The 24,286-nt window shown below is 46.3% G+C and overlaps 1 protein-coding gene across 1 annotated transcript; it reads left to right on the top strand.

The window, feature by feature from the left end:
- Positions 1–1,406: 1,406 nt before the first annotated feature.
- On the top strand, positions 1,407–19,520 carry EXOC3L4 (exocyst complex component 3 like 4; the record flags this gene model as incomplete). Its single annotated transcript, XM_084207396.1, has 11 exons — positions 1,407–1,740; positions 3,662–4,313; positions 6,904–7,021; positions 8,017–8,142; positions 9,383–9,483; positions 10,858–10,953; positions 13,009–13,123; positions 15,077–15,199; positions 15,480–15,632; positions 17,021–17,142; positions 19,358–19,520. 11 exons carry the CDS (start codon positions 1,407–1,409, stop codon positions 19,518–19,520), a joined length of 2,103 nt encoding a protein of 700 aa, XP_084063522.1.
- Positions 19,521–24,286: the final 4,766 nt, after the last annotated feature.

The raw sequence follows: 24,286 nt of genomic DNA, 5'->3' as shown, positions 1-24,286 counted from the left end.
GCAGTGGGGTGCCCTCCTCTCCCTCCCACCCTCTTTATGGGCTGTAATGGTGAGCTCCTGAGCAAGGCAATGAATGGTTAAATACTCCCTCCTGTGAGAGTGTGTGAGGCAGGGTCTGAGCCCCACTGGGTGAGCAGCTCAGCAAACCCATGGGAAGATATCATCCCTGCACTTCACAGCCTGTGAAACAACCATGCACAAGGGAGCAAAACTCTGACTGAGGAAGGATGAGATCTATTTCTAGAGTCCCAACATGTCTATTGACTGCAATTATTTTTCAATCTCTGGCTTCTGTAGGCTGGACAGACCCAAGACAGGCAGTTCCTGTGTCACCTCAAGCAACAGGTGTTTCTAGTAATTTGAACTGTTCACTCAGCTGCCTTAAGCCTGCTCTGGAGAAATGTGACATTTTCCATTCTCAGGGCACTGCAATGTACAATGGCTCTGTGAATGGGCTGTATCAGCTGGTCTGGGAGCCCTTTGCGAGGGAGGGAAAGCAAAACCTCTCTCCTCCCTCTTTCCAAACACCTCAGCAGCCCTTAGGGTGGGCAGAGGGGAGGTTGTCTGCAGCAGAGCAGGAACTGAGCAAGTGCAGAGGCTGTGACTGCAGCCCAGCAGCACTGACAGGTAATCTGGAATCTCCTGCAGCATCCCCTGTGGCTTGTGCAGAGTTTGTCTGACCCTGGAGATACCCATACTTGGCATACTGGGATGCAGTGCTCTGAGGGAGGATGAGTGATGTGAACCCTTCCCGCCTTGTACTGCCTCCTGTGCTGTAACCATGACAATTCAGAGTGCAGAGACAGCTGTGGCTTTGGTGGAAAGGGCTAGAGCAGAGCTCAGCCACCTGCTGGGAACCACTCACCCCTGGGCCACCTCCAGCAGCAGCAGCAGCTCAGGGTTTGAGCAGGGCAGAAGTAGCAACAAAACCCAAAGATGCCATATTCACATCAGAAAGTGGAAACAACCCACTGAGATTCAGGAAGATTATTATTCCTGCATGGCTGGAAATCCACCTAGAAGAATGGAAAGTAAAACCATATCTGTTACCCACTGAAATGGTATGTTTACACAAATTTCAACATCTCTGATATCTCATGATTCCTTGGTGCTGGAGAAATAGTTGCCATTTGCCTGTTTTATGGAGTTAAGTGAAGTTCTCCAGAGCACCAGGTGCTGTCTGTGGGTAGAGAGATTGTTTCAGCAGCTACAGGCTACAACACCTTGCTCTGTCCTTGTATTTAGGCACAGGAAAGGAATGGGCCAGATTTTCAGACCAGGACTGACTTTGGAGACACACTAATACCCTGTTAAGGACATCTCTAATTCTGCTCTTGTATGCATTTCAGTGATTGCCATCAACCTGTTTGGTAAACCTCCTGTTGAAGGACCAGATAAATAGAAATATGGAGTTAGACACAAGGAGTGTGACCTCAGAACCAGCCTCTCCACTGAAGAGTCCAGGGGAGGAAAAGATGGAGGTTGCTTCTGAACTGAGCAGCCCAGACTGGCAGAGCAGGGACAGTGGGTTCTTTGAAAGAGGCATTAAAACAATGTTAAGCATCCGGAAATCAAAACGAAGTCTGAAGAAAGAGAGAGGGAAGGAAGATACTGGCACTTGGAATGCAAAAAGGCTTCTGCAAATACTCAGGAGCTACGAGGAGAACAAACCCACAATCTGTAATAGCATGGAGAAGGTTGGTGAAATATGTGAGCCCATTGAAGCAAAACCTCTTTCAGGTAAGACACAAAACCACCAGTACCATTTTCCTGGCAGGATAAATGTAACATTAATTTACAGTGTGCAAGGCTTGGGCCCAACAGAGGTGCTAAAGAACTGGGCACCCCTTGCATGTTGGTGTGCCAGCCAGCCCAGCCTGGGCAAGGCTCTGTCACTGAACATGCTGCTCTGTGGCCTCCCCTACCGTAGTTCAGCCATATCAGCAGCCAACCTATCAGCCTGTCAGTGTGATATTGCCCATCACACGTATCAGTCCCCAAGCTGCTGAGCACAGTTTGGGAACTGCTGGTCTGACAATACCTACAAGTGCAGTGTGCTATTGCCTGCATTGCTGTCCTGGACAATTTCTGCTCTTCAGCCCTCAGACTGATGGTCCTCCAACTGTGCTCTGTAGGATGCTGCAAGGGCTAGAGGGGAAGAAAGATGGTTTGGCTCTGATTTGGCTTAGAAGCTCCACTTTGGCTCCTCATCTTAGAGACTGCCTTGCTAAGAGACTTCCACAGATATTTTACTCTGTTGCATTGACTTTCCACCTATCCTCACAACAGCAATGTTGCAAGTATTTGATTTTGGTCTTCCTCAGGTTGGTTACTCTCATGTGTTTTGTCAGAATTTTATAGATAGGTCTCAGACAAATGATAATAATTCCCTTTAGCACAGGTCTCACCTTTCCCCAGGTGTGAGCAGACTGCAAAGACTTTGATAATGGTTTGAGCACTGCTGTCCTCCACCTTCTCAAGGCAGAGGGGCTACAATGCATTCACGTGGAGATAGACTGAGGTGAAACAGGACTTGGCCTTTCCTCAGGCCTAAATTTCTAGAAAGAAATTCTTGGTGTACTGCATAGGGTGCCACAGGGATCAGATGCATGGGCTGACACTGCCTCACTGCTGTAATGTGCTCTAATGTGCTGGGAAGTGATTTACTGCTTTACATTGATACTTTGTGAGCTGGTAAACTGGATCTGAGCTCATCTCATAGACTTGGCTAGTCTGAGCTCCAAGGGTCAGAGAGGAGGAGTGGCAGAAAATGTTATCACAAGCTTTCTTATCTCCTGAAATAAATGAGCTGAGAAATTGCACGAATAAGGCCCATTCTCTGTCCAATAGCTTGTGTTTGGCCTGGACTAGAGCAGCTCTGTCAGAAACACATCCCATCCTGAGATAATATGGCAAGTGATGGAGATTCCACCACGTGCACCATTAAGCTGCATAATAGTTAATTGCCTTTCAATTGTCTTCCTTCAACCACCAGCTGGCTGATCTTGTATTGCTGAATTAAAGATCCATTTAGCACCCAACATCACCTCCCTGAATAATTATCCTAGATGGTGATTAAATGGTGTTTTCTCACTTTGATAAACAGAACAGAATGTATTTCTCTAGTCTCTCACTGCAAGCATTTGTGTAAACACAGGTTTTATATTAATTTATCTAGAAGAGACTAAGTTAATTGGTATAATTTCCCTCCTTTCTGAGTGCAGAAGCAACTGTAGCACCATGTAGGCACTCAAAGATCTATGTGTTCTGTGATGCATCAATAGTTTGGTTATTTGGCATATTTCTGTTTCATAAAAATACTCTCATGCTACAAAGATTACTTGGTACATATGGCATAAAACCTGTGTCCAGACAAGCCTAAGGGCAGAAATGATGTGCTATGAACCAATCCTTCTTTGAGTGCTCTCCAGCTTTTCTGTATCATTTTGTATGTGTATGTCCCAGAAGCAGCGGCCTCTCCTGTGTCCAAAAGGAGCTGGGGAGATCAGGGAGGCCCAGGGGCAGTCTCAGAGGCACTGCTGGGACCTGACTACTCTGAACAGCCCCCTGCAAGTCCTCCTGTCAGGCATCTTGTCCTGTTACCAACCTGTCAATAGCCTAATGCCTTCTTTGTCCCAACCCCTTCCCCCTGTTTCTGTAGTAATGGAAATCAATGAACTTATTCAGAAAAGACAACTTTTGGAAGCATTTGCAAGTATCAAGCTAATGGAAGATGAGACCATCTCTGAACGGGATTCTGAGAAATACAGCGATAACCCCCAGGAGCTTGTACGGAAATCCAAGGATGTGGATTTGCTTTATAACTCCATCACAAATGCAATCAAGTCCATAGTGGAGGGAACACTGGAGGATCCCACTTTACAGCATACCATGCTGACCTCCATGGTGACTTTAATTGCCCTTGAAGAAGCAGCTCATTCCAGCACAAGCAATGCTGCTCGTCCTGGCTCAGATTTGCTGGGCAGGCCCAGAAAGTGGAGGGAGCAATGGAGGGAAGCTGTCAACGAGAGTGCAAGAAAAAGAGTCCTGAAGGCACCCATGGCATCAAGGGAAGAATCAACTTCTTGGCTTGATCTCCACTTACATTTCCTCCAGGAACACCTGAAGGAAGATTTACTGAAAATCAAGTCATCAGTAAAAAAATGCTATCCAGAGGAGTACCAGGTGTGTGACACATATGTGGAAGCTTTTCACAATGCCATTGCCTCTCATTTGCAAGAACTCTCCCAGGGACCACTGGACTTCCACGAGCTCTACACCTTGCTTAACTGGGTGGCCAACACCTACCACAGGTGAGCTGCTGTGTTTGCCACAATGCCTCTGCCTCCTCTGGGGAGCCCCTCTGGCTCCGCTAGGGAGCCATGGGGTGTGGGGTACTCTGAAAGCACCAGGCCATTTTCAGTTTTCCAAGCAAGCAAGCGAGATGCAGTGACTACAGCAGAGCCAGATAGCAAATCTGTTAATGGGTGGGGACAAAGGTTTGGGGATAAAGCACTTACTGCTTTTTACAGATCTACATCTCCATTTTCCCCTCCCTCTCCTGCTTGCTGTTCCTGTGTGCTAGGAAGCTCCTCCCTGCATTTGATAAACCTGCTCTGATAAACGTGCTCCTTTCTGCATATATTTTGCAAGATCCAACAGCTGTTCAGTGACTTTTCCAGGCACAGGCAGGGCCTGTTGGGGATGTCTTCTTCCTGTTTAATTAAAATTGTGATACATTTGGAAATGGCCCACATTAACCCCCTTGCATGGGGTCAGAGTCCTCTAAAAGAGGAGTCAAGACATCATCGAGGGTAATTAGACACATGAAAACAAAGGCTCTGTCTCAGATGTGCTTGTTGGTTGAATGGGACAAGTTTGAGACGTAGCTCCGTGCAGTTCAGGGGTTCTGGAAAATAAGCATGTGAACACAGTTCTGTCAAAGCAAAATTGTGTCTGTCTGGAGCTGGCCTCCAGGTATGGTCTGAACCAGATGTTCAAGGAAGGGAGAAAGACAAACCCATTGGCAGCCCTCAAATAAAACAAAGAAGGAGTGAAGACAGGAGTATCAGCACTGAGCCAAACAGTGGGTCAAAATGGTCAGAAAGGAGGCAGTGACAGAGCAGGGCAAGCAGCAGCACACTGTTGCCCAGAACACCCCTAGCCTGCGGTAGCTTTTGGGTAAGAAACATTTCCATTGCAGGTGGTCTTTGTTTTGAACAGCCCTCAAGAGGTTTCTTCTGTGAACTTAACCCAGCTGCTCTTAAAACCCCACCTCGAGTGTGGTGACCATAATGATGTATGTAACCCCCTCAGCACCCCAAATCCCTGCAGATCTCATCTGAAGGGAAATTCCTGCATGGCCCCACCCTGGCATTGCAGCAAATGAGCTTCAGCAGCCAGGTTCTGTACCAAAGAAAAGTGCCCCTGCAATATTTCTCAAAATTGCTGTGAAAAGGCTTATTGAGAGTTTGCAGTTGTTTTGGGCACTGCTTGCAGTCACCTGGCAGTTCTGGGCTATTTGCATTTGATTTTCCCATTCAAAAAAATTTCATTCTCTCTTGGAGTAAATAATCAAAAAAGGAAGAGATTGACTGACCCAAGCTCATTTTGATGTTACAATTCAAACAAATGGAAAAAAAAAAAAAGAAAGAAAAAAAGAAAGAGGTGGGAATAGGCCCCTTGAGCCTTGAGTACACATTTGTCCTTTCAGTTGTGGTGGAGAGTCCATATTTAAATCTGTGTTTTCCTTTAAAAGGAGCAGCAGGCTCTGGTAGCAGCTGGGCTGTGCAATGCTCCACATGTGGAGACATTCCTTTCTGGGAAATCTGAACCATGACCACAGAACCATTGACTCCAGGACACTCCAGCAGGCTGGACTTTTTTTATGCTGAGCAGTCACTCTGCAGCAGCTTGACTTTGTAGATTACAGTCCTCAGTTGTATCTGAGCCCAGCTGTGGGCACAGTGCTGGTGTGGCAATGGGAACCCTTTTTGGTGGCTGAGCAAATGTGCAGGCTGTGTGTAGGACATTGCAGGCATGTTCCTCAATTAACAAGATGACAGCTCAAACTTTAGGCCCCACCTTCATCAAGGGCATGAATATTTTCTTCTTTCTCTTTTCCACCTTCAGTGCCCTGCAAGATGAAGTGCCTCCACAGTCTGTGGCAGGTTGCAGGAGTAGCACATTCAGTTGTGCAGGCTAATAACATTTTTCCTGCCCCAGAGAGAGGAACAGAGGCACTCCCTCCCTTCCCCTGCTTCTGTACTAATCAGCTGGCCTGATTACATGTCAGTCCAGAGGAAAGTGAGCAGCAAAGGCTGGTGTCAGCTGAGCCCTCTCTGGAGTCAGACTCTGTAGCTGCATGTCCACCCACCACTTCCATCTGCAGGGGAACGTGGCTCGTGTCCCAGGCATGGCAGTGCCTTCCAGGTCCTGCTCTGCCACCTCCCCTGGATCAGGATGGTGCAGGGACAAACCAGAGGCTGACATGAGCTGGGATATGACACTGCAGGGGAGGCAGGGAGATGGGCTAACTCCAAAGAAACACGCTACTACAGGAATTACCCTGAAAGGCATTTTGCAAGCTTCTAGTCAAATGAATCAGCTTCACGTTGTTTATTTTAAAAAGTAAATTCTCATAGCACTTTTCATGTCCAAACAACTCAGAAGTCTCATGATTTCTGAAGTGGGCTGGAACCTTAGATCATTTTGGGTTTGAATAATTAGGATTTTGAATAGAAAGGAAAGATTTTCTTGTTAAACCTTGAAAACAAGCGGCACAATTTAAGCTTTAAGTACATTTCTCATGGCTTAGTAATTATGTAGCTCATGCTGCATGAATATTCTATCAGTTTATTCACACTCTGAGGCATTACAATTTCTTCATTTGATTCTTTCCAGTGAATTCTTTCTGGGTCATCCTGAGCTCAAACCAGAGGTTAAGACAGAAAACCTGTCCTTGCTGTTAACACCAGCTGATTGGGATAAACTGAAAAATGACTACATTGCTTCTGCAAAGGTGAGAGTTTTGACCTAGTCCCCACGTACCCCCCAGGGAAGGTACAGGAGCCCCAGCCTCCCAGACAGAGGCCTTGGATGACTACATTGTGATTTCCAGCCCACCAGGTCCTGAGTCCTACTGGCCCCACACAGAGTGTCCTGTACGCTAAAGCAAAACATTCCTGAGTACCATCTTGGGGACCCAAGCAGAGCCAACAGGACTGTACCAGACCCACTCAGTATGGCAGACACTTATGAAAGGTCATTGCTGGGCTTCAGCAGATTGTACTTTGCATTGCAAAGTCAGGGATAAAGGCATTTTAGCAGCTACTGTCCCTGTGTGGGATCTCCTCCAGCCCATGTGAGGTGTGCTATTGGCAGACGTTGGGCATCCCCACCAGAAAACACACTCATGGTTTGTGTCCTCTGATGAAGCCCCTTCCCCATTGTCTTTCTGCAGTCCTTGTCTGGCACCCTGTGTAAGACTTTCCTGGCTCTTTGCTGGGCTCAGACATTTTGTTGCAAATCATTTCTGAATCAGGGCACAGCTCAAGGTGAGCTCAAGGTACCCAGCTGAATGAAATCAGTATTGCTCCACCGTGCTGGTGAAAGATCACTTTGTTTCACCAGCAACAAGATTGATTTATCAGCCAGGACCGAACAGTGCTGCTGCTGGCCTGACTGCATGTACCCTGGAAAGCACTGGTTTGAACTTTAATCCTGACCTGGTGCATTCCAAGTGCTGGAGGACTTTGCAGTCAAACAAACAGCTGATCCACTGTTTCCCTGCCAGGAAAATTACTCTCCTTTGATTTGGGAGTACCTTGCACACACAGAGCACAGCTCCTGATTTCTCCTGAGGTCTGGAGCAAGGCCTGTGACTCTGCTCACCTTTCCATGCCCTGCGTGGTGGCCGCACCCACGTGCTGATGGAGCAAAATGCAGCGAGGTGCTGCACTTGTGTTTGCTTCATTATCCTGAGCTGCATGTTTCCTTCCTATGTTTAACATTTAGGAGAAAATCAAAAGTTGTTTTGGAAACATCCTGAGACTAGAGGTCACCGAGAAGTGGGAGAAGGAAGTTCATTTAGAAGAGAAGGAAAACCTCTACCACGCCCCACTGTCTTTTGATATTCAAACGGTATTTAATTAGCTCGGGGAAAGGGGGAGGGGGAGGTGTCTCTGTGGCTCCAGGGAAACTGGATCGTTTCCTTCTGGGGTGGAGGTACCGCCTCCTGCGATAATTTATGTAAGTCACACACTGGCAGAATACATTAGAGCAGAAAATGCCGTTTATTACAACTTTTAGCTCTCCCGCTTGCCTTCTAGCTGCAAATTAAACCTGCTGTCAATTGTGTCAGCAACATAATAGGCAGCTGATTTTAAACTCCCTAAACCTCTTTGATTAGGAAGAAGAAAGAGAATTGGAAAAAAGGTGGAAAGAAAAGGTTTCTTTGAAAAAACCTTTGGCTTAAAGAGCAACTTTGTCCCAGGGCTGTGGAAGCTGGGGAAAGGCTGTAGGCAGTGACAGCCACTCCAATTTAAACAGTACAAAAAACAAAAGCCCCTACTAGCTTTAGGGACTGCAGGGTAATAAAGGCAGGAGGGGTTTGGATTAATTCTCATCACTCAATTGGTTGAGTCACTTCAATTAAATAATACTAACAGAAAAAGAGAGGGAGAGAGAAAGAAAGAAAATCAAAGAGTTTTGCCTGCTGATGTGATTCTTTTTCCGTAGAGGAATATGACACATTATGTGATCACAGGGAAGGCAGGTCTGAAATGATGTAGCAGATGGATAGGAAGCCACGGGAAGTACCAGAGTAGGACTGCAACACACCTCGGTCCAGAAGTGCAGCTGAGGTTGTGGGAATGGGAATCTGGAAGGAGTTCCAGAGCAAACGAGTTCAGGGTGATGCCTGACCCTCTGTGCTGCCCTGGTATCACTCCTGAGAAGGGGGCTTGTGTGGGGCCTCAGGGATGGGGCTTATGGTCACCCTTATCATGGGCTTATACATGGGACAGCTCAGCTCCCCTTGGGCCTTGGGTTGGGGAAATTTCAGCAATTCCCCCAAAAGAGGAGGATGACACCAAGACACCCCAGAGCTCCAGCCACCACTGCCTCTAACTTACACTCAGACAGCAGAAGGGCATTAGGGGTGAATGATAACATCACAAATCATTTGGTGCTTCTTGGCCCATTCTGCATTATAATTTTTAAAACTGCCAGAGATTAATGAAAACCTCCTGGCAACAAGTTGGCTGTTTGCCCCTTTGCTAGGTGAGCCATTCTTACCAGACAAAGCTGCCTGAGATCCATGGGAAGGATGTTTCACCAGTGCTTGTCCCACTCACTGGAGTTTCTTCATTCCCTTTTCTAGATCATTGGGCAGCACGTGAAGTCATCTGGAGCTATCAGTGGAGGCCTGGAAACAAAAATGCTTGAGTTGTGCATGGCAGAGCTACTTGAATTCATACCAAGGTCATCACTGCTCTGGGCAGTACTTTCTTTCTAAATGAGTCCCACACTGGTAAAAAAAATGGGGAAGAGGTCCAGGCACTGGACCTGACACTGGCACTGAGCAGGCACAAGGCTGCTCCTGGCAGAATTAGAGATCACAGTGAGCCCAGTAAAAAGCAAGCTGCAAAACAACTTGCAGGGAGTCATAAACAGACCCAGATGGGACTCTGTGAGTCCAAATATCTAATGTCAGAGGTCTGGGAAGTAGCTGCTACCTGGAAAGGGATGGGATCACTGCAGTCCCATCCACCCAGGATTTTTGTGACATTGGATACTGATCACTTGGAGCTTCAGTCATGAGCAAGCAGTGTTTATGGACCCCTCAGACCAAAAGCCTCTTTGCCCAAAAGGGTATCCTGGGATGAATCCTGCTGAGTGGTTTTCTCTGGCTATGGGCATAAAAAAGGGCTGATGAGACCCTCTCTGCTCTACCCTGGCAAAGCACACAGCTGGGCTGCCTCCCGAGTCCCTAAAATCTACTCAGTGTCCAAAGGAAATAGTTGAAATAATGTTTTTTCTTTTTTGCTTTGTTCTTTTTTCTCTTTTCTTTGTTCTCTTTTTTATTTTTTCCTTAATTTTTTTCCTTTTCTTTATTTTTTAATTTTTTTTTTTTAAATTTTAAACCAAAAACTGCATAAAAGGCAAGCTGGAGCAGCCAGGGCTCTCAGATTAAGGGAACACTGAAACTTAAGCTTTTACTTAAACAAACCTGAGATGCAAGTGGCTGGGGCCAGCTCAAGCAGGTTCCTTTACCCTAACAAAGAATGGGACCACCAGGCAAAGCCTGCCTGAGCTCCTGCCTTCAGCATGGAGCTGCTGTGAAACAGCTGTTAACCCCATGAAATTGGAGCTACAAAAAAAAAAAAAACCAACTACCTAAAAACCACAGTGAGGTTTTGTGGGGAGGGAAGGTAGGTGTGCTGCCCTATTCCTATACATCTTCTGGTATAAAATCAGCCCTGTGTTCTCAAAAGGCACATAATATATTGCCCCAAAAGCCAGCAAATGAAGGCTCAGACTTATAAGCCTGTGTACCACACCTGCAATTAAACCCTCAGCATGAGGAAAAGTCAGAGATTTGGCCTCCCAACATCCCTGGCATCTCTCCAAAAGTGCTGCGTACCTGCTGAAGCGAGCACATCCTAAACCCACAATTATCTGCCATCTATTCCCTCCACTGCACACACTTGTTATGACAGATGGAAAAAACTTGTCTGCATACAGAGGGGACAAGTTGGGCCAGCCACAGGCGTCTCCTGACACCACCATGTACACAGAAGACGGGGCATTCTCAGTGCCCCACCGTTAGTGATACCTGGCTGTATTTTCCTACAGGTTTGAGCAGGAGTTCATGGCGTGGAGCACTGCCCAGGACAGCCCCATCTTTGTGCCCCACCTTGTTGCCTACATCAACAGCTTCCATGACCTGGTGTAAGTGTTTCCCCCAAGCCATGTTTCTGGGGTCTGGGGGTGGCAGGATCTGGAAAGGACAGACCAAGCTCTCCTTGAGGTGCCCTGGTGGGTGCTCGGCCTCCACAGAGGGAAATCCTCACAGGAGGATTTCCCCCAAGGGATGCAAATAAAAGCCACAAGGTTGAAAAGACAGAAATATGGATGGATGCAGTGCTTGCATGTGAGTTTTGAACTCATTTTCAGAGCATCTTTTTTATCCTATGGGGAGGGTTTTTTTTTGTTTTCTGTTTTTTGGGGTTTGTTTGTTTTGGGTTTGGGTAGTTTTTTTGTTTGTTTTGTTTTCTTTTGTTTTGTTTTTGTTTTGGAAGTTAGCAGAATAAACTCAGAAACATGGCATCAAGGCTGCCTTTGGCACTGGGCTGGAGGAGATTCCATGAAAGCACTCAACCCAAAAATAAATGCCTGCCATTGCTGCTGGCATTTGGAACTTCCAGGGCTTTGCATGAATTAGTTACTTCAAGCCACATGCTGGAAAGTGCCTGTGAAGAACAGGTATCCTCAGGCTGACTGTCAAAGATCCAGCACTCCCCTATAAGCAGGACGGTGCCAGTGAGTGCATGTCCCAGGGTCTGGTTCATCAGTCCCGTGCTGAGCTCCAGGGGCTCATCAGCATCTGGGGACATCTTTGCCATGCAGATGTGATGCTCTTGTTTGTCAGCCCGGCAAAACACTACAGGATTAGTGCGTGGGCTCTGGCCACCAAAAAGATTGGGGTGTGATTTCCAGCCCCTGCTGCTGCACCGCTCCAGCAGGGATGCATATGCCAAGAATTGCTCAGGGGATGGAGGGGATTCCGTGCTGTGTCTCGCAGGAGCCGCAGCTCCAGCCGCAGCGAGCACTACCGCCAGCGAGTCTCTAGATGGCACGGTCTCCCCAGCAATGCTCACCTCGCCGGGGAAATGGCTTTCCCTGCCTCCTGCTGCCACTGCGGGACTTCGCTGCCCCTTCCCTGCTGGGCAATGGAGAGGGGCTGAAGGGAGACGCCAGCCCCAGGCAGGGAGCTAGAAGTGTTTGGGGGATGGGTTTATTCCTGAGTCAAGTTAAACATTCATCAGCCTGGGGTGATGACTTGTGGGGCAGAGGTAGGTATCCTAACAGCACAATTTTTTTGGATGCTGGACCCAGACTTCAGATGTTCAACCGGAGTTACAGTCCTGAGCTCCAGCCTGGGATGACAGGGATGGTGTTGGGTGCCTTGCAGTCCTGCCAGGGCACACTCAGACATATAAATCTGGGCAGTGACAGGAACCTGCTGTTCTCTGTGGTTACAGCAGTGGATGTGGCACATCCAGGGATGCTCAGGCATCACAGGTGATGCCCTTTTTTGTGGTGGTGCTGCTTCAGTTCCCCTCCTCACCAACACTGAGCATGTTACAGTGGGACGGGGATGGAAACTGAGAAGAAAGCCAGGAGGTCACAATGCCCCTAAAGCACACACACACACACAGAATTTAATCAACCTCTCAGAAGTTTTCTTTCTCGTAAGGTGAAACATTGCAGAAATATGCACTGTCCTTAGGAAATTCCACAGGTTTCCCTCCCTGTAGTTACCATCCCAGCTGATGCTGATACACATTGTGTGGAGTGAATCAGACAGGCTCTGGGGGACACAGGGTCAGCAGCTTTCCCTTCTCTGGCTTAATTATTTACTTTCCCCCCACAGCCCTCAGTTCTCTCCCAGGTACCTGGAAATCATTTTGCAGAGATGTTGCTCAAGTGAAAAAGCAACTGGCCTTCACAACTGCTCTGCATGGCTGCACTGTCACTGCACATGATGAGGAAATCTGAGGGGCTTTTTAACCACAGTTAGTCATCTATGATTAATTTTCATTGTACAGGATTGTGCAAAAAGAGCCATTACTTTGACTCAGTAAGTGTTTCCAAGAGGAAGTAGTAGAAACACAAGTTTATTTAAAAATAATATCCAACATGCCAATCCAGATAAGATGCTTAGGGCCATGTAATAGTTTACATTTTAACATTAACTCATTGGTGATCTCTGTCTCTCTGTAGGTCAGGGTTGGAAACAGCATTTAAAGTCGATACTGAGGAACTGCAGAAGATTTTGGCAGCTCTGACAAGGAACTTCACAAATATTTTTTTAACAAAATTAAGAACTAAAACACAGGTAAGAGGATCTTTGCCACATTATTTCCTCATTATAAGGGTTATGTGCAGCAGCTGAGGGTCATTGCCCTTCCCTTGTCTCACCAACTAAACCTCATTTTGCAGCACATGACATTATGGTCCTTCCAAAATGTATTTAACACCTGTGGAATCCCCCATAAAAAGCAATACTTCCAGCATCCTGGGAATTTTTTGCTATAAGCAATGATACATTTTTCAAGCTGTTAATAGCAATCAAAAGAAAAGGATATTGAGCAGCTTCCAGTCTCTCAGGCAAAGCAGTGGGGAACATTTTATCTGAAGTGAAGCACAGGAGAGGCCAGCTGAACACCACTAATGGGACACTTTTCCTTCTAACAAATCATTTGGGTTTTTCAGGACTTTGACTTACTGATTCATAGATCTACCATCACAGTCTGTCAGAAACCTCTTCAGATAGGACAGAATTCATTCTGGTAGGGGTGATTTTTCCAGGCTGTTCCTATAGTGACAAAAGACTGATTGTTCCAGAATGAGAATGCTAAAGGTCTTGTATCAACTGATAAAACTCTGATAAAATTTGACTTGTGTTAAGTAGTCTAAAAGACAATGAGCTGCAATGAAGTTTGTGCTTCTCAGGTGCTGAAGATGAACCTTCCTGCTCTCAGCCAGCTGGGGTCTGCTAGCTACAGCTGGTATTATAGAAGAGATGGGGGAAATCAAGCCTTTGGTCCCACCCCTTTTCACTTATCCTAATTCACTTTCTAAATCCCCAAACATAACTTCCAGAAACTAGGACAGTCATGGAATTTCTCCAACCTAAGCCAAGCCCTCCTGGCCAAGGGGACTTTCCAGTGACTGCAGATCTTGTCTTGGAGCCTAAGCAGCAGACGAGGAAAGGCCCTGAGCCAAGGCATTGAGCAAGAGAGCTGAAATGTCGTGAGAACTGAGAGAGGCCGAGTCAAAGCATTTCTAAACAGCTCTCAGGCAGGCTGGGAGCACAGCAAGGGGGGAGATAATTGGGAAGGAGATTGCCAGGAGTCTAAAGACAGAGATCATGAGAGCTAGGAAGAGAAAAGGGGACATGCCAGAGAAAGGATATTTTGCATTTGACCTTTAGGGAAGGGTCTTCCAGGTGCCAGAAGTCTTTAGCAGATATTGTTGTTTCTATATGAAGGTATATTAGCTCTAGGGACCCAACAAAGGAAAATAACCTGTTAAGAACACTTGGTCAGAGTACCTTGTACCCAGGACAAATGGGAAACACTGCCATCACTCCCATGTCATCCCTTACCATGAGGCATAACACTGGAGATGTTCCCAGCTGCCATTCCCCCTACCACATCAGAACAAGTAGCAGAAGGAAAATCCCAGCAAGACTTCATGCAGTTCTGCAGGAGTACAGAGAGCCTCCTGGAAGGACTGTGAACACAAAGAGCTTGATTTCCTTATGGAGAAGGCTGTAGAGGTGATTGATTACTGGGCCAATGTTCAAGAGATTCACTACCAAGGGAATTTTTGTTTCTGTGTAACACTGGCATACATGGTTACCCACCACAGCCTGTTCTAGTCATGCCTGAGTTGCTTGTGATTAACATTCTTATCTCCTTCTTCCCTAATATATTAGAAAACCACATTTATTTGCCTAAAGAAATAGAGTTGGTGGATCAGAGGGTGGCACAGAGCAAGAAAATGAGGTATCCTAAATAAGCCTTTAATGCCAAAACATCTCCTGCTCAGAGTGTGATGCTTCTCCTCTCTCACTGGGATGCAGGAAGGAAGGGGAGACATGGGTGTGAATTCCCTGGGGTGGAGAGAGAAACCCAGCCTGCTCCTCGTGTGCCTTCATGCAGAGGGGGTGCTCTGTGCTTTCAGTTCGAGCCTGAGATCAGGTGTATAGCTGGGTGCCTTCAGCTAGGGCATCATCAGCTACTCTGAACATCTCCATGCCATCAGTGCATTGGTCTTTTTTCAGCCTCTCCTTAAGAAAATCCTGACCAAGAACTGGATTTTGGCGACGGAAAGGCCAGAGACTCTGGCGTCGGCAGTCTCGCAGTTCTCCGAGCACCTGCAGCACATGAGGGAGCCCCTGGGGCAGGTAGGCAGCCAGTCCCACACCTGGGCACAGCAATGCTGAGGGGCCACACCATCATTTCCAGGCTGTGGTAAGACCTGCAGACTCCTCTGCAACAGTGGTTGCTCTTTATAACTCTGGGGACTGCAAATACGAGTGAGTGTGTGCTGATGGTGTGCTGCTTTCCTGTACCTCCTCCATGCCCTCAGCTGCTGCCAAAACCTGAGGGCTTTCCCTGCCCTCTCTCACTGCCTTGATCTTGAATGAATAAAAAACCCCATGAGGTTTGCTTCTTTTTAACCAGGAATTTCTACATGAAGTTCATAAATATGTGGTGAAGGAATATGTCATACAGATCATCAAACCCAGATGGAAAATGAACAGGGACACACGTCAGCAAGTGAGCAGAAAGATGAGCCAGGAAGCTGCAATCATTCACAACGCACTCATTGATCAGGTATGGGAGTTGTCTCCTGGCATCCCCTGGCTGCCCCACTCCCAGAGGTGGAATTTTCCCACTTGGCTTCACAGAGACCAGACTCTTGAGGAGGACAAGCCTCAAGAAATACAGAAGCGCTGAAAAGAGAGTGAGCAGGGTGGTTACTGCAGGTTCATGGTGTGGGTTTCCAGCCTGGCAGCTTCTCTGCATTGGCAGCTTGTGCATGTTCAGCCAGCAGCTCTCTGATGGCAGCACCTGGTGTTTTAATGTGTTCCCGGGGAGCTTTGCATAGGGTGGTTCACATGCTGTAGCATCACACTCATCCTGTGGCAACTTCTTCCTGGGCCTGTTCCCTCAGGCCATGGGATGCACTTTGTCACCAAAGGAACCCTGCCCTGGATACAGCTCATGTAGTTTAGTCCCATGTGAAGTTCTATCTGGGTACACAATCTATGTACAGCAGGATGTGGGGGAAAAAGTGGTGGCAGTCTGAGTGTTTTGTGGCTGGACAACTGTTACAACCCAGCCATGAAGGTGGGGTAACTGAGGTTCCTGTCAATAAATCCCTTGGGCCAGATTGGAGTGGCACAACACTGAATGACTGGTGTGAGATGATAGATAGATAGATAGATAGATAGATAGATAGATAGATAGATAGATAGATAGATAGACAGATAGATTAGATAGATAGATGTGTGTGTGTATATATGGCTGGTTTATTTTAAAACAATTTGATTACAATGGAAAGGAGGTATGTAGCCATTTTGGTTATTACGTATAGTAATATAACATTATAAAAGTATAAAAATATCACTTAAGAAAATATATAAGGAAAAGAAAGAAAGGATAAAGGCAGATAGCAGAGAGAAGGCAGCACCACCTGTAGATCCAGCAACAAGACTTTATTGTTGCAGTTTAGGGGTCAGTTGGTCAAAAACAATGATTGCAGTTGGTTGAGTCGTTAACCTTTAACATTTCCATCTCTCACAGCAACAGTCTGGGATTTTCAGGGAAATCAAAGTTGAATTAATTGGATTTTGTGGAAAGTCAGCCATCCAGGGCACTAAATCCCATCTCAGAGATGAGGCACATAAAACTATCAGGCAGCAGGAGAGCGGTGCTGGCATCACTATTATGCTGGACCACAGCCACAATGCCCTGCTCAGGGTCTGGCTTGCTTGGGTGCTCGTGGGAATCGGGAAGTGCAGGGTCAGGTCTGGGAGAGCCCCCAGGGGTGCCTTGCCATTGCCACCCAGCACCCTGCTGCCTGCCTGAGGCAGCCTGTCCTGCCTGCACCAGTCCTGGCTCGCTCCAGTACATCCCACTGCCCTGCTCTGGCCGCAGGGAAAAAGGCATTTAGCAGGTGCTGCTGTCCCTGATGTCCCCATGTGATTCTTTGTCCCCAGGGCTCCAAAGCTGACTGGCTCCTCCCCGTCATATATCACATTGCCGGCATCATTGGGGAGAAGAAAAAAGACAAGATCAAGGCATATGTCAAGGAGCTGTGCCAGGACTATCCAGATATCAGGTATGTGAAGTGGCAGATGCCAGAACTGTTGGGCTCCATCCCAAACAGCACCAGCTTTTCCTGTGCCTGGGCTGAGCTCTTCAGCTTCTCTTTGTGGGTAGCCACACATTAGAGATCAGGATGCCAGCAACAGTGGGAAACTCAACTTATTTTTCTCTCTTTATGGCTGCATACTTTTTTCCCCCCTGTGTGCTGTATCATATAATGCACACAAATTACCTTCAAAGCCTTTTCATTTTAGAATGGAATGGAATGGAATGGAATGGAATGGAATGGAATGGAATGGAATAGAATAGAATAGAATAGAATAGAATAGAATAGAATAGAATAGAATAGAATAGAATAGAATAGAACCATTTCAGTCTATTAGGAAGGGAGTTAGAGTCATAATCCAGGCCAACTTCCTGATCACTTCAGGCCTGACCAAAAGTTAATGTTTTACATTATTAAAGGCCTGTTAATGTAAATTATCCAAATGCCTCTTGAGCACTGACAGGCCAGACATCAACTACCTCTCTAGGAAGCCTGCTCCAACACCTCATTTAAAAAATGTTTCATAATGTCAAGTCTAGAGCTCTCCTGAAACAGTTTTGACCCATCCCAATGCATTCTATCACTGAATTCTATTTTATTGCTCTAAATGAACCTCATTTTACAGTGAAGCTCCAGTTTGTTTTCCACTGCATCACCAGTATCAGCCCTGTTTGCAAATTTGCAGGCTCCAGATTTGGAGCAAATAGTTTGTCTCCTGTTCCGAGGCCCAGACCTCAAAGTGTGGCAGCCACTGACACAGTTCAGCTGCAATTTCTGAAACGGCCTCAACACAATCATTAAATCTTGGAATAAATTACAAATTCTTTCTTTTGTACTTTCCATTTTCTGTTCCAAGGCTGCATCTGGAAAATTTAAAACTCCTGGAAAAGTAAAGAAAGTGACTAGCTCTGTGCATGGCTAAGCAGCGGCAAATCAGAAGTTACCTTCTCTTCTACAGCTCTTCTTTCAACCCCTGAGAATGAATATCAGTAGTACAGACTGCAATAAATTCCATTTCATCAGAGTAATTTCAGAAAAAAAAAAAAACACAACAAAAAGCACCAAAAGTTTCAGAACTGGATGACATTTATGCAATCAAAATAATCCATAAGATTTAACTAATTGCTAGAATATTGTAGTGGACCCTCAAATATTGAGAAAAAAGATCACATTAAATATACTCCCTAAAACTTAGGCTCAAAATTTTTCATGACCAGATTTAACTTGGGTGGTTCAGGTATTCTTCAGGGTTATCTGTGTGGGGGAATTCAAGACATGGACATGTAAAGGAACAATTGTTCCTGAGCAATTTCCTAGGTGATCATACCAATCTTACAAAAAAAGATAGGTACAAACAAAAAACCAAACCAAACAAAACAAATAAATAAACCCCAATAAAGGTTTAATCCCAGCAATGCCTGTTCTGGGAAGGATGGGGGAGGTAAATGATGGCTAATCATCAACGATGGTTATTTGAAAACTAATTTCCAGTCAGAAAAGCCATTTACAAGGCTGTGATTTGTGCTACTTTTTCATCATTAGCCTCAGATCTAAGCCAGGTTTTAAGACATGTCCTCTTGGTTTATTTAATTTCTGCTTTTCCATTATTGAGTAACATTATTTTAACAATGAAGTTTGGAAAACGAGGCGGAACCTGCTGGACCTGCATTGCTTCCTGTTCAGGTCCCTGTTAATTTTTCCCCTGAGCTCTCAGAGACATTATGAATTTGTATACACTGAGATTACTGGAACAGGGTATGTTTTCATGTTGGCTTTCCAGCTCTAATCTAATTAGTGCCTATCAGCTTCCTCAATATTAGCACTTCCATTACTCATCTCAAAATAATCATTACACAAAAAGTCCACAGCCACTCTGGAAATCACGCAAAGAGCACCACGGGTGTGGAGACAGAGGAGGAAATTCCCTGCAGCACCAGCAGCAGGAGGCTGTCCCACCAGAGTGGTGTGGCAGGAGGGGCTGCTCACTGGTTTGTTACCTCCAGAGGCTGCAGACCCCCATCCTGGTGGCTGTGGTGAGGGGTGTGGTGAGGGGTCGGTCCCTGGCACTTTGCTATAGCCTTGCTCTGTCTCCAGCACAGCTGCCGGCTGCTCACAACCACCAACTTGCTCTGGGCTGGTTTTGCTGGTCAGATCTGAGCCAGGTCTTGTTTGGTTTCTGCAGGAAGGAGCACATCCTGGCCATCCTGGCGCTCCGGGGGCTGGGGCGCACCAGGAGATCGGCAATTTTTCAGCAAGTGTGCCACGCACAGGAGAGCTCCAGCGGAGGAAAGGGCGGCACACTCTTCGCTGAAATTGATGTTCCAGTAATCTGCAGCTGCTTCTAACACAGGACCAAAGTCAGCATCCTGCCTCCTCCTATACTGCCTCTACACATGATCCAAAATCTGCTAACCCACCTTGCTCTTCTGCAAACCCAAATTTTTGACTGCTGTGGAGAAATGAACTAGTTTCCTGAACTTGCCACCCCGAGTTCAGAACCCAAAGACAACAAATGCACCAAGACATCAACCTCCTGTGCAGCAGCTCCAGCCCTGGCACAGTGTCCACCTCATGTTCCATGTGGATTCTATTGCTAGGAGGCTGCTCCACTGTTTGGTACAAGATTAAATATACTTTCAAAGAACAGGAGAAAACCAAAAGCAGTTCACTCAGAGCTATATTAAGGCCTCAGCCCTATATTAAGGCTTGGGCTGTGCTCTGCATAATTATACAGCAGCAGAGCAAGAGCCTCCCTCATAATTAGTGCCCATGAGCAAACAAGGGGCAGAGCTTGGGCAGGGATGTGGTAGGACCCAAGTTTTATTTCCTCCCCCACAAACCAACTGGCTGAGCTGGCTTGACACAAGGTCATGACGCTGTGACCTGAAGCCAGAAACCACAACCTGCTTGGGGAGGAAAACACTGGGTAACCAAACCCCATGGCCAGGACCCGCAGCATGTGGAATGCTCTCCCCTCCAGGGTGGCCCCCATGGCCCCTCTGGCCTTTCAGCAGGTTTTCCTCAGTCAAGGGCTGCCTTGCAAAACTCCTGTTGGACTGAAGATCCGTTCATGCCATCTCATCTCCGCGTGTACAGATACGTTTGGATTGGATATGCCATGTGGAGGGAGGCTCCAAGTTCTCCTTGACTTGGGGAAAGTGCCACCATGCCTCCAGTCCATTTTCATGTGTGTTTAAATGCATTTTAAGAAATCTATTACAGTCTGACTGCAGTATGAAACCAAATGTGAGGTGGACAGACAGTGCTACAGATGAGATCCTCATCTGGTGTAAACCAGCATCATCCCATTGATGGGCATGGATCACTACAGGGTTAACTCCATGAAGGATCCAAAGCATTACATGCAGCATCTGCAGGGAAGACTGAAAGAAGCATTCAGCAGCCTAAAGCTATGTAAATGTGATTTTATTTAAATCAATTTATCCTTTAGGATTTAATCTAAGACTTTACAGAGATGTCTTTATGACCGACTAAACTAATAAATGTGGACATGGCATAGCCTTGAACACTGTTTTTTCTGGCAGCAAAGCTTACAGCATCAGCAGTGCGTCTCTTTTGTTTTCTTTGCTTTGGGTCGCACAAGTATAAATTTCAGCCTGGGTGAGCAGCAGATGCTGGTGACAGGCCAAGGGAAAAGTTCTGATGGATAAAGAAGCACAGAGTGCACCTTTAATTCACAATCACCATATGAAAATTTTTCTAAGACTTCTTACCTCCACAGTCAAGATAAGGTGTTTTTCTAAAGATGGCTTTGAAATATCAGGTATAAATTGAGAGCCTGAAGCAGGAAATCCTGGGCGGAATTTCTACCCTGCATCACCCTTCAATACATCTCATGACAATCCCACAAACACTCGGCTTGGTGACTCCCTGTATTTGCTATGGAGAAGGAGAAGTAAAGTATCATCTGAGTCTCCCATTAGGTGTGCAGAACACATGAACACTTCAGAGCTCCCCTCTCCTGTCCTGGGGACATGGTGCAAGCAGGGAGCCCTGTGATTACACACACCCCCCACACCCCCCCCCCCCCCCCACCCCTGCCATGGGTCTGTGAGCTGAGAGACTTACATTTATTGTAAGAAGGATTGACTGAGTGGGAGAGATACAAAGAGGATTTTGGCTTGTGCAAGCTAGGCCTGAGACTTCTAAAGCTGCACTCCTGGAGTGCCAGATTTGAGGCACTAAAACCTCAGCGAGAGATTTTGTGCATCAGAAATTTCCCTCTACTGCATATGCATCTCTCATCCAAGCACCACACGCAAGGCAGCTGTGGCATTTTCCCAAGTGCATTATTTAAATGTATACTGGGGTTTTCAATCTCATAATTTTACTGGCAGACCTTCACAAAGTCACTGCCTTTCCTCAGGCCCCAGCTGCCTGTCCCTGGGATTAGATAAGGTGCTCTGTTTCCATTTCCTAATAAAAGCAAGTTGCTCTCTTGAAGTCATGGAGGAAAGCTTGGCACAATGGTCAGCCTTTTGTCACAGCCTCTCCTGGGAAACTCAGATCCTGCAGCCTGGCATCCTGTGAGTGAGTGCCAGGCGCACAGCCAGCTTCCTCTGGGAGCTGCTGCTCTCTGACTGCTTGCTCTTGAGCAAAGCAGTTTAAGGTTAACCCCATCATGGCAAGGCCATGGTTCAGCCCTGCCCCAACAGCTGTGCAAGTGGAGAGGGGGCTCCAGGATAGGTGAGGAGCAGGGGTACCTCTGGGCAGGGGGATGCTCGGTCTGGGCTGCAGAGCAGACCCTGGAGCTAGCTGAGCAAAGAAAAAGGAACAGATGTGCTTTCCAAAATGAGCTGCTGCTGTCCAGCTGTCTTCTGTGGAAGACCTTGTGTTCATTACAGCCATATTTCACATTCCAAAAAAAGAAGAAAGGCCTCCCAGGGCTTTTAAATGTGGAATATGTGTCTCTTGTAGGAAAGTGCCAAGAAGCTCAATTATTACCCTGTTAATTCCTTCTGCTTGTTGTTTCTCTGTGAAGAAAAACACCATCATCCTCATTTCTATCCCAGCACAGAGTTGCATTCCCTCCATGACACTCTTCTCACTTTTACCCCAAATGGCCCAAGCTACTATGTGCAGATGCATCTCCAGTGAATAATGCTGTCTCAAAAACATCAAACTAAATGAAAAAGGCAAACTTTCTCCAGACTTAGCTTCTCAGGAGTGAATGTTGCATTTTGGGGGGCAGGGAGACAGATCTGGCACAGCTGACAGTGCTGTGTGGGTGGTGAAAGATTTTTTTTTTTTTTTGTTTCAGAGGTCTGTGATGTTTCACAATACTGTTTTTTTCTGGTTTGGGGTGAAAAGCAAAGGTCAGTGACAGTGGTCAGGGTGCATGAGCTGGCATTTGCCATCTGAGACCAGCCATCAGATGCCACCATTTCACTAATTTTGCTCTGTGAGGTTGTTCTTTCCTGGAAGAAAGATATGTGAAAGAGACTCACTTGAAGCAAGAAAGGAAGAGTACCAAGAGTACCAAGTACCAGTGAATGCCCAGGAGGCTGTCCCTCAGCTGGGGATCATAATCAGTCAAAATATTCCTGAAAAGAGCCTTTTAGTGCAGCACCACTATAACGTTTAGCTCCCTGTCATGTGGTATCTTTCAGAAATTATCTATCTCTCCGTTGGTTTAAAATATTAAGGATGATCAGTAAGAAGAGGAATGATGTATTGCATCCACTTTACAGGCTGGGTGATGTGGCCTGACACTACCCCAACACATACAGCTGGGATGACAAGAGGTGCCAGGGCATTATTATCTCAGGGATGACTGAAAAGTAAAGTTTTAGGCTTCACTGCTTTAGTAGTTATATATCACTCTTCTCCTAAGCACCAGAGGTTAGCAAACATTTATCTTCTGTATTTTGTATCTTTCTCCATGAAATATTGTTTTGGTTGGATTTACTGCCCCAAAGCCAGTCATTTTGGTTCTTTGGTACTGGACAGATACAGGAATGCTCTGCTCAGCATCACTGTGCATTTGCATTCCTTGAGCACAATTTTATGTAATACTGCTAATGACACCATGACATTACTACTGGGATTGGCCCACTTCCCCCATAGAACCCGAGCAAGAGAGCAGTCAGGGTGCTGGAGCAATGATTTCAACTATTTGCTATCACTGCTACATCAAAAAGACAGTACTGGGAAAAGGTGAAGGCTGATGTACATTAATGGGTAGAAAAAGTGGATTAACTTTTAAAAAACTACTCAAACATTCTCTAGTCCCAGCTTGAGGACACTGAGTGCATGAACTTTGCCTGCCTGCCTTGATCTCTGTCACACAGAGCACTGCAAATATTCTTCTAGTGTAGTACTCTCAATTTGTATTTGTAAATTCATATGACACCATTAGAATACATTTTCCCAGAAAAGAATATGTAAGGCACAGAAAACTCTGGAAAAAGGGTGTTGTAGTATTTCTGCCATCTTCATACTACCTGAAAATCTTGAATTGTCAGTGTAAGGCTTTCCTGCAAGCTGCACAGAGATTGTAGCTGTTTCTAAATGAGGCAGAAAGGGTGAATGGCAGATTAAAGGCGAGCACCTAGGTCCCAAGACATTTGACCAGGCATAGTTTGTTTGGCCAGGCATGAAATTGTACTTGGCAGCATGAGTAGGCCCATTGCCTGAGCTCCATAATGAGTGTGGCACTGGGGACATGCCATGGCTTTGCTAGGGGATGCAGGATTATGCCTTGGTTCCCAGGACTGTGGGGAGAATGGCGCCAGGCAAGACAGAACTGCTTTTGTGTGAACAGTGCAGAAGTGCAGAAAAAGCAAACCAAGCCAGAAGGCAGAAAGGGGGCTGCATTCAGCCCCAGGGAAGGGGATGGCAAACTACAGCTGGGAAAGAGAGGCTGAGAATCAGAAGAAAGCCCAGAAAACAGGAATTATTTCACAAGCTGCATTCATAGAGAATGAGAGCTTTGCTTAATATTGGTTAGTGCAGAGTAGGGGCCTTCAACTTTTTTCTCTCTATGGACTAAGGAAGTATTTCCAGGGGAGGCACAGAATACAGATGTGATAATTGTCTTCCAGTTTGTTAAAAAATGGCTGCAAAGGGGAAGGAATGTGCTCTTCTCCAT

The sequence above is a fragment of the Fringilla coelebs genome, assembly GCF_963513975.1.
Source record: "Fringilla coelebs genome assembly, chromosome: 6".
NCBI classification, from domain to species: Eukaryota; Metazoa; Chordata; class Aves; order Passeriformes; family Fringillidae; genus Fringilla; species Fringilla coelebs.
This window is presented reverse-complemented; position numbering and strand designations above follow the sequence as displayed.